This window comes from Pollachius pollachius (assembly GCF_949987615.1).
Source record: "Pollachius pollachius genome assembly, chromosome: 4".
NCBI classification, from domain to species: Eukaryota; Metazoa; Chordata; class Actinopteri; order Gadiformes; family Gadidae; genus Pollachius; species Pollachius pollachius.
Genome location: NC_136937.1, coordinates 13,075,739 through 13,086,497, shown reverse-complemented (window position 1 = coordinate 13,086,497; position 10,759 = coordinate 13,075,739). Strand labels below are relative to the sequence as shown.

The 10,759-nt window shown below is 40.0% G+C and overlaps 1 protein-coding gene across 1 annotated transcript; it reads right to left on the bottom strand.

The window, feature by feature from the left end:
- Nucleotides 1-300: 300 nt before the first annotated feature.
- LOC307074722 (myosin heavy chain, fast skeletal muscle-like) lies at nucleotides 301-10,176 on the bottom strand (the record flags this gene model as incomplete). The annotated part of the gene is made up of 39 exons (XM_079734995.1): nucleotides 301-321; nucleotides 446-577; nucleotides 654-749; nucleotides 854-958; nucleotides 1,040-1,210; nucleotides 1,298-1,423; nucleotides 1,504-1,707; nucleotides 1,811-2,119; nucleotides 2,206-2,330; nucleotides 2,403-2,568; nucleotides 2,666-2,849; nucleotides 2,937-3,133; nucleotides 3,219-3,337; nucleotides 3,453-3,579; nucleotides 3,689-4,078; nucleotides 4,252-4,342; nucleotides 4,444-4,589; nucleotides 4,755-4,931; nucleotides 5,045-5,287; nucleotides 5,375-5,630; nucleotides 5,732-5,868; nucleotides 5,948-6,071; nucleotides 6,157-6,274; nucleotides 6,358-6,445; nucleotides 6,566-6,636; nucleotides 6,781-7,081; nucleotides 7,174-7,344; nucleotides 7,461-7,610; nucleotides 7,714-7,832; nucleotides 7,956-8,094; nucleotides 8,186-8,289; nucleotides 8,599-8,697; nucleotides 8,783-8,846; nucleotides 8,936-9,028; nucleotides 9,147-9,264; nucleotides 9,361-9,388; nucleotides 9,479-9,635; nucleotides 9,730-9,873; nucleotides 9,970-10,176. The coding sequence occupies 39 exons, from the start codon at nucleotides 10,174-10,176 to the stop codon at nucleotides 301-303; spliced, it is 5,817 nt and encodes a 1,938-aa protein (XP_079591121.1).
- Between the last annotated feature and the right edge of the window lie 583 nt (nucleotides 10,177-10,759).

Here is a 10,759-nt window from a genome sequence, read left to right as displayed (position 1 = left end):
AGTTGTATGTTTCTCAAGTAGTCCAATGTTTACACTTTAAAATTTCACACACATTCCAAAGCATTTCTTTTCTTTTTCCTTCACTACATTTATATCCATATGCATATTCATATGTTAAACCTTTCGGGCTACTTCCAAAGAAGATAAAACCTGTTGTTAGGGCTGAGCAAAGAAGGTAAAGCCAAAAAAATAACGACACATTACAGGATGGAAAGTTAATGCGTAGTTTATTTTATGCTATTCACAATTGTGTCATATTGTATGACTTTTACAATGTGCAGTATTTCCAATGGAAAGGAATTATTCAGCACTCTCCTTTCCCTTAGAGAAAAACGAAACAAATGTAGGAATAAGATATTAAGTCTTTTTTTAAGTAAATCATTAAAGTAGATTGTAAGATATATATTCATGCAATAATCTGAACTGTACTATGCCATCCAAATACCTTTCCAGAGTCACGGCTCTTGGCCCTCAGCTTGTTGACCTGAGTCTCAGCGATGTCAGCACGTTCCTCAGCCTCCTCCAGCTCATGTTGAACCTTCCTGCACTTGGACAGGTAAGAGTTGGCCTGCTCCTCCTGTAGGAACATTAATATTTAGTTTGAATAGGTACTAAAATTGATAACTTGATTTTGTTACGTTGCTTTTACTTACCGCTTCTTCAGACTGCCTCTTGTATGCCTTCACCTTCAGCTGCAGCTTATCAACAAGATCCTGGAGTCTGCAACTATTCTTCTTATCTTCCTCAGTCTGATGCACATTTGAAATTGAAAAATCAACAGCCTTTAGATATCAAAATGTCATCAAGATGCTAATGCCGTAGAAACATATTTGGAGATGTAAGTTTGACATACCTGGTAGGTGAGTTCCTTGACCCGTCTCTCATATTTGCGGACACCTTTTACAGCATCTGCTCCACGTCTCTGTTCATTATCAACCTCTGCCTCCAGATCACGAACCTTTTGAGTTAAAGTGAATAAATAAATCTCCTTATATTGAACTTAAGTCTATTATTAAATGCTTGATGATTACTTTCTTACTCTGGCCTCCAGTTTCTGAAGTTGCTTTTTGCCACCCTTCATGGCCAGGTTCTCAGCCTCATCCAGGCGATGCTGCAGGTCTTTCACTGTGACCTCAAGGTTCTTCTTCATCCTCTCAAGGTGAGAACTAGTGTCCTGCTCTTTCTTAAGCTCCTCAGCCATCATGGCAGCCTGGACGTAAAAAAAAAGGAGAGAATTTCTTTATGAAGAGGTATTTTGATTTGTCGTTGATAATTTAAGAAATAAAAATGAACCTACATCAGTGATGGCCTTCTTGGCCTTCTCTTCAGCATTTCTGGCTTCCTGCACACTATCGTCCACCTCACCCTGGACTTGGACCAGGTCGCTTTCCAGCTTCTTCTTTGTGTTCAACAAGCTTGTGTTCTGAAACATATTATAATGCAATTACAGTCAAAACATTTGTTTTCTTTTGTTCAAATGATAGGATTATATTGTATGTTTACCTGAGAGTGCAGCAGTCCAACACGCTCGCTGGCGTCCACCAGCTCTTGCTCGGCCACTTTGCGGCCTCTCTCTGTCTGTTCCAGAGCTGCCCTCAGCTCCTCAATTTCAGCCACCATGAGACCGTTCCTACGTTCCACCATGGCAGCCTGCTCCTTCAGGTCTTCCGCAGCTCTGATGGCATCATCAAGGTGCAGTTGGGCATCCTGATATTATACAGAAAACACATATATTACCAGGAACAGAAAACATCAGAAAAGGACATCTTGCACTACATTTTATATGCGCTGTTCATCCTTGTTGTCGTACCTTCAGTTGTCCCTGAACATTCCTCAGCTGCTTCTGGGCCTCAGCAGCCTGGCGGTTGGCATGACTCAGCTGGACCTCCATCTCATTCAGATCTCCTTCCATCTTCTTCTTGATTCTCAGAGCGTCATTCCTGCTCCTGACCTCAGAGTCCAGAGTGGTCTGCATGGAGTCAATGACTCTCTGGCTGTTCCTCTTGATCTGCTCCATCTCCTCATCCTTCTCAGCTAGCTTCCTGTCAACCTCACCCTTAATCTGGTTCAACTCCAGCTGAACACGCAGAATCTTGGATTCCTCATGCTCCAGAGTTCCCTAATGTATGAAATTAAATTATGGACATTTGATAAAACTAGATCTACATTTATTTAGATGTTGTTTGCTGATTTAATCATCCTCACCTCAGCTTCCTCAAGGGCTGACTGGATTTCACACTTCTCAGTCTCCACCTGCTTCTTGGATTTCTCCAGCTCATGTATGTTCTTTCCGGTCTCACCAATTTGTTCAGTCAGATCAGAAATCTCCTCTGCAAAGCAATTTTGAATTTGTTAGTCTGAAAGGCAAAATAGTGATACTGATGTTATTGATAACAACTCACGTTGGAGGTTCTTGTTTTCACGCTTCATGGTCTCCAGATGATCCAGAGTTTCTTCATAGGAGTTCTTCATCTTGAAAAGCTCAGTGCTGAGAGAACGAGCCTCTTTCTGTGTTCCTTCAAGCTCTGCCTGGCCCTCCTCATATTTCTGCTTCCAGTCAGCCAAAACCTGTTTGTTATTGTTAATAGAGGGGTGCAAGTTTAGCCCCTGACGAAGAATTATAGGGTGAAAATAGAAAAATGTATTTAGATGAATTACAAAACACCTTGTCAAAGTTCCTCTGTTTCTTGTCAAGGTTGGCAGCCAGTCCATTGGCCCTCTCCACATCAACCATGAGGTCCTCCACCTCACCCTGGAGTCTCTGTTTGGTCTTCTCCAGAGAGGCACACTTTGAGTTCACAGCCTCTATCTGTTCCTCAGCCTCTTGAAGGCGCTGGGCCAGCTTTTTTCTGTTAATGAATAACTTGGCTTGAATTGTGTACATTCATCAAATATAATGTCTACTAAAACAACTATGTTTTAAATGTTATACTCACTTGGACTCCTCAAGCTCCTCAGTGCGCTGGATAGCATCAGTTTCATACTTGGTCCTCCACTGAGCCACCTCACCGTTGGCCTTGGACATTCCACGCTGCAGCTCAGCCTTGGCCTCCTGCTCCTCCTCAAACTGCTCCCTCAGAAGGTCACAGTCATGGCGGGCTGATTGCACACCATGAGCAAGAGCATTCTTGGCCTGCAAAAGGTGAAACACACCATGTCAATCCAAGGTATTCTTTTATCTTTGTACCCTGCAATTTTTATGAATAATACTACCGTACCTTAACTTCCTCCTCATTTTGCCTCTTCAGCTCCTCGATCTGTTGAGTATAAGCCTGCTTGCCTCTGGTCAGCTGGGAGACAAGAGCTTCTTTCTCCTCAAGCTGACGGCCAAACTCACCTTAAGTTATGAAACCAAAAATATAGATTCAATTTTATTCATTAAAGAGTCTCTCCAGGCTTCAATTAAAATGCATTAATGATCAACACAAATGACCGTCTTCTGAAGTATGTACCATTTTCTGTCAGCAGTCTTGCTCTCTGAGCACTGACGTCATTTATCTGGCGAGCATTCTCATCACTCTTAGCCTTGATTTCACTGAGTTGATCCTCAAGGGTACGGCAGATCTTCTCCAGATTTCCCTGATGATTATGATTTAATCAATTTCAAATCATGTTAATTTATTAGTATTTACATACTTATTTAATATATTATTTTTTAATACAATGAAGGCATTTAAGAATTACTTACCTTGGCTTTGGAAACAGCTTCCATGTTGCTGGAGAGGTCATCAATCTCCATCTTGTACTCGCTCTTCTCCTTCTCAAGCTTCTGCTTGACACGCTGGAGGTTGTCAATCTGCTCTCCCAGCTCTGCTACACTGTCAGCCTGCTTCTTACGCAGAGCAGCAGCAGTGGCTTCATGCTGCAGGGTGGACTCCTCAAGGTCACGACGCAGCTTCTGGAACTCAGCCTCACGCTTCTTGTTCATCTCAATCTGAGCAGAAGTGGCTCCACCAGCCTCCTCAAGCCTCTCACTGATCTCTTCCAGTTCTCTGGAGAGATCAGCTCTCTGCTTCTCAACCTTGGCACGAGCAGCACGCTCAGCCTCAATCTCTTCCTCGAGCTCCTCAATACGAGCCTAAATAATAGGAAAAATTGGGATCAAAATCTAAGTCATTTCAGAAAATGTGTATTAACAGCATAGGAACGCCACAATATACTCCGGTATTCTCTAACCTGAAGCTCTGTAGCTCTGTAAATAAGCTTCTGTATATATATAACCTTTATATTCCTTTTGTATCATTTTCCCACCTGAAGCTCCTTGATCTTTTTCTGAAGCTGAGCACCCAGGGACTGCTCATCTTCAATCTTGCTCAGTAGCTGGCTAGTTTCAAAGTCCTTCCTGTGAATAAATAATTTAATCAATTGATAAAAAAAAAAAAAGGAAATCAGAATGCATATGGAGTTCATGCTATCGTGGTTCAGAAAAAACAATTGTCTCACTTCTTGATTTTCTCATCAGATTGCTGTTTGTCATTCTCAAGATCCATGACAGATTCCTGAGACAGTTTCAGATCACCCTCAAGCTTTCTCTTGGATCTCTCAAGGTCCATACGGAGCTTCTTCTCTTGCTCCAGAGAACCTTCAAGCTGGATGTCAATATTGTAATATAATTAAGAACAATCTCATGTATTGTTGAATATTTACTTAAATAATTGTAAATAATTATGGATAGTCTTATGCATGCTTGAATATTCATTGAACTCCATTACTGATATTAGTTATAAGTTTCCATGTGGTTCTATTTTACTCACATCATCCACTTGCTGTTCAAGCTTGGTCTTGGCCTTGGTCAGAGTGTTGACTTTGTCTTCCTCTGCCTGCAGGTCATCAAGAGTCTGCTGGTGTGACTCTTGGAGGGCTTTCTTCTCCTTTGTCAGTTTAGCAACACTCTCATCCTGAGAGGCCATCTCCTCAGTCAGGTTCTTCACCTAATGCAAAATCAAGTGTCAAACATGCTAATTAGTCAAGTATAAACTTCCTTTGTAATTAATTACTGTTTGGAGAAAGTTGGTGATAGTATTTAGCTGACAACTTTACAAACCTTATTCTCAGTGGCATGTTTCTCCTTCTCCACTTTGGCCAAGGTAAGCTCCAGGTCATCAATATCCTTCTTGAGCTCAGAGCATTCATCTTCCAGTTTCCTCTTCTTTGCAGTCAGCTCAGCATTCATTTCCTCCTCATCCTCCAGCCTCTCAGTTGTCTCTTTGACTTTGGCCTCCAGCTGGATCTTACTCTTGATGAGTCCTTCACACCTTTCTTCAGCATCATTCAGATTCTCTCCTTCCTGTGTGATTTATAGAGATGTAGAACATATGATTTCACATTTACCTCACTGTGTAGATACAGGGATACAAAAATAATCTTTACTTACAGAAGCCACTTGCAGTGAAAGATCATTCTTCTCCTGCAGTAGAGAAACCATCTTCTGCTCAAGTTCCTTCTTCTTGGCCAGGGCAGCTGCCAGGTCTGTCTTCATCTTTTCATAGTTATCTTTCATATTGGCAAGCTCCTTCTCGGTTTCAGCACTCTTCAGAAGAGGCTTGATCTTGTAGTACACCTTCATCCATGGCCAGTGTTTGACATTCATGAATGAGCGGATGTTGTACTGAATAGTGAAGACTGCTTCCCTATAAAATAAACAAACCATAATATGTAACCAACCGTTATTGGAGTTGCACCTAGTAGCTTAAAACCTTTTTGAGTTTTGACAGGAAGTCTTCTTACATACCTCCTCTCCATCATTTTCAAAAACTCCTTTCTCATGACATAACCTCTGCATGCAGCCTGAATCATTCCGACCAGAGCTGCAAGCTTCTCATCTCGCAATTCCTCAAGAGTACCCAGAAGGCCAGCTTTGAAGAATACCTTAATGTAAGAAAATATTTTTGTCAGCTAGTAACATTCAATGAAGTACAAACATATTCATTTACAACAATAAACAGACCTTGGTATGTCCAAATTTGTACTCATCGTGAGGCACATCAATGGACCCAAGCAGTTTCTCAGAAGCCTTCTTGTTGTCAATAAACTGGCCCTCAGGAATGACACTGGCATTCAGTACTTTGTACCTGAAACAGACCGTTGTAATGTTTTTAACATTCATTCATCAAAGGCATTTGTAAAGTTGTCTGTGAAAGATCTTTGAGTTAATACCTCTGTTTGAAGTCAGCATAGAGGATTCTGCTGGGGAAGCCCTTTCTGCAGATTCTGATGCCCTCAAGTACACCGTTACACCTCAGCTGGTGGATTACCAGGAAGTTTTCCATGAGACCTGTTAGATGGGTGATAAATACGTAGTCAGTAATATTACTTAGGTGACTAATGACTAAATGGCATATCCTTTGCTCACTGTACCTGGAGTCTTTGACTCATTGGGAATCAGGCAACGCACAAAGTGAGGATGGGTGCTTCTTAAGTTGGTCATCAGTTTACCCAAGTTCTCCTAAAGACACGTCAAAGCATAAAACAAGAAATATGTACAAATTTACTGATAAAGAACCAATTCAGAAAAAGTGATGAAATTAGGTTCATCTTTTACATTTGTTTGTGTGTTAACCCTTACCCTGAACTGTGAAGACACGGTCTGCATGGAGCCACCCTTCTTCTTGCCTCCCTTCTTTGAACCCCCGACCTCTGTTATTAATTTTTGGTAATAAGTCACAGTTCATTTTCCACACTGATATTTGTAAAACAGAGGCAATGGCTTAAAAGTAAATAGGTATTATAATATAACAGATTAAAAGTTATGTACTATGATTACACTCTATGAATATGTACCTTCAACTACAGGTGGGTACAGGACAGGCAGCAGTTTGTTTGAGGATTTCTGGTACAGCTGCACAACAGAGTCATTCAGGGGATCCTTGTTCTTGTCCAGCCAGCCACTGACGTTGTAGTCCACAGTACCAGCATAGTGTACCATGGCGAAGTGGGCCTCAGCCTTGCCCTTTGCAGGCTTGGGCTTCTCAAATGCTTTGGTCTTGCCAAGATGCTGGTCATACAGCTTGTTCTTGAAAGTGGTGTCTGATGCCTTGGGGAACATGCACTCCTCTTCAAGGATGGAGAAGATGCCCATTGGCTTAAGATAAAAAAGGATTGATGAAACATTATCAAAAGTATTTGTAAGACACACAAAGAATAATGATATATAGTTATAGTATTCAGGTGTACCTTCTCAATAAGCTCAATGCAGGCAGCCAAGTCCATGCCAAAGTCAATGAACTCCCAGATGATACCCTCCTTCTTGTACTCCTCTTGCTCCAGGACGAACATGTGGTGGTTGAAAAACTGTTGCAGTTTCTCATTGGTGAAGTTGATGCACAGCTGCTCCATGCTGTTGTACTAGTAGGGGACATTTAATAAACAGACTATTACTCGTTTCCAACAATTGAATGTTAATGATTTTTGTGTCCAAATGAAGGAAATCAGAAATGCTGCCAATTATTTAAACAACTTACATCAAAAATCTCAAAACCAGCAATGTCCAGCACGCCAATGTAGAATTGTCTTGCTTGCTTGGTGTCCAGCATCGTGTTGATACGGATGACCATCCACAAGAACATCCTCTCATAGATAGACTTGGCCAGGGCACTGACTGAGTTTTTGACCTGAAATTTATTTTCATTTAAAATCATCAAAAATATTAGTCTCATAATAGACAATGCATCATGTTAACATAAATTGTACCACAACACATCACATTTTTCTTACCTGAGGTACAGTCTGTCCCTTGGTGACATACTCATTTCCGACCTTCACTCTTGGATAGCAAAGAGCCTTGAGCATATCAGCAGAGTTCAGACCCAGTAGATAGGAAATCTTGTCAGCCTCTACAAAGTTGACATGGAAATGAATATATTGTTATTCATTATAACAATGATGCCAAATGTAATACAAGCAATTATGCATCAATTTCCCTTCTAGTGCACTGATGAATACAAGTTTATCATTACCTTCATTGCCATCTGGCTCAGCCTGCTCCTCACGCTGCTTCTGCTTGAACTTCATGTTACCGTGGTGAAGCACAGCACCAGTAAACTTGTAGATGCCAACCTTGTCCTCATTAGTGAAGCCCAAAATATCAATAGCAGTCTGTGATGGAAACAAGGGTCATTTAGAACACATTTCAGAAATTAAATATAGTATTGAAAATATATTAAGTGTGTTCGACACAGCCACTGACATCAGTAGCCTCCAGCTCCTCTTTGTCATCAATGCTGGCCACAGTGATCTGACCCTGACTGCACATGGGGAAGTCGTAGGGGTTGGTGGTGATGAGGGTCATTTCTGAGGGATTAATCAAATCTCATTTTTCTGCTCGTTTTTTTCAACATAATATCTCATCTATATGCTGCTACCTAACAGATAACTTCTGAATAAAAAAATACTAATCTTCTAAATGCATTTCCAAGCTATCCCATGGAATATATTTTTTCCCAAAAGCGATTTATTCTAGAGAGAAAATTAGCCTTTCAAATAGTTCAGAAGTCATATTTACATATTAAGTCATATTAGAACAGTTAAAGGCAATTCTAGAAAATACTTCATTTTAAGATTAAGTCAATTCTTCAAACTGTTTCTATGATAAAATCTCACCAACAATCTCAGGTTTGTGGTTGGTCATCATCTGGTAGAAGATATGATAGCCTCTCTCATCGGGAAGCTGGAATGTCACTCTTGACTTCTCCAGCAGATCTATAAGGCCCATTCATTGATAAAAACCTATACCACTAATAATCTTAGCCTTAATCTTAATCCACATGTATAACTAGATACTTACACGTCTCAATGTCAGCACTGGACAGTTTACCGTTTGCGTGGAAATGAATTCTGATGAATTTGCCCTGTTCGCAAAATAATTAGTTTTAACATCCTCAAAAAAATACTCAAAAATTATGGAGCATCTTCAGCGAGGAATTCAAATCATACTTACAAAACGGGAGGAGTTGTCATTTCTCACAGTCTTGGCATTACCATAGGCCTCCAGCAGGGGATTGGCTGCAATGATCTGGTCCTCCAGTGACCCCTATAATCAAAGATAAAATGTTAATACCTTTTGATTGAATCTTATTTATATTCTTCATGTTCTTGTGTTTTTTCTTTATGTATTGATTCATTGATTTAATGTTTAATTTTAAACATACTTTTATCTTTCCAGCGGCTGGGTCCTCCTTCTTCTTTTCTCCACCACCCACTGAGATGGTAGCAAAGTACTGGATGACACGCTTGGTGTTCACAGTCTTTCCAGCACCGGATTCTCCACTGGGTATGAAAAGACGAGTACATACATTTTGACATGTTTTCCAATGTAGGATTCATTGTATCTTATTTATATCATGTTGACAGAATCAAACTTACGTGATCAGGACTGACTGGTTTTCTCTATCTGTGAGACAAATGTATTCAAAACTATGATCATGGTTTTTATTAATTAAAACAAGATAAGATTAGGGATTTGAAACCTTCATTTACATACCAGTGAGCATGTTCTGGAAGGCGTTGTCAGAGACAGAGAAGATGTGGGGTGGAGCCTCCATACGCTTCTTGCCTCTGTAGGCATTGACAACCTCCTGATCGTACACTGGGAGCCACTTGTAGGGGTTTACAGTGGCACAGAACAGCCCAGAGTAAGTCTGAAGGAGGTCACAGAGATTCAAATTAATGTTACCTATTATCAATGCATATTACTTATGTTTCTTATACTTTCATTGAGGCAAAATATCTTACGTAGATCATCCATGCTGAATAACGCTCTGCTAGGTTATACAACACAGAGGCCTCATTGAGATGGGTCATCATGGCCATGTCCTCAATTTTGTCGTACTTGGGAGGGTTCATGGGTGTGACATCGTCCTCCTTGACTGTCCTCTCCTGAAATATGGAAACCCATTTTTTGTTTTCTTAACAGTGCAAGTATTGAGACTTAAACTTTCTGTTGATATCAGTTGATAATCAACCTCTGCCTACCTCCTTTGTAGCCAAAACTGTGACGGTGACTTTGCCACCTTCCCTCTTAGTGATGGTACACTTGACGTAAAGTTCCTTAACATCAGTCACATATGCAGCAGCCTTCGCATCGAATGGCGCGCTCTGGGACTCAATCCTCTCCCTTTCTGGCTTACGGAGGTAAATAGCAGCCTTGCCGTAAGCGGCCATCTCTGCGTCCGTACTCATGATGGAGGCTTGTTTTATGAAACAAAAATAACAAATCAATTTAGTTTAACTGAAATATACACATGGATTTTGGTAATGATATGATATTCAATTATTCTTACCGTCTTTTTCACTTCAACCGTATAATGAATTGTTCCTTAAAATAAAAGTGATTAATGATGATAATGAGCCACGACTTGTACAAGTTACAATGACTAACAATCAAATTTCACTGAATTAAATTAAAAATATTATTTCTGTATTATGCGTTTAAATTTGCAGATGAAATGGCACTTGTGTACTTAATTACGTCAGAAATTTATCTCTTCTATTAACATTGCATTTATCTGAGAACAACTATACTAGTTATCAAATACCCAAATTTTAAATAATATATAAAATGATTAAATAATTAAATAATTAAAAATCAATTAAATAAAAGCAGGTGGAGTTAGGTAAATAAGGCTCATGCATAAAAAACATAACCTTACAAAAAACAACTACATCCAAATGTCCACTCTAATGGTTTCTTAAACTTAAACATAAGTAACTATCTTTCAAGTAAAACATAAATAAAGCAACGAAGAAGTAGGTAGGTAAGAGT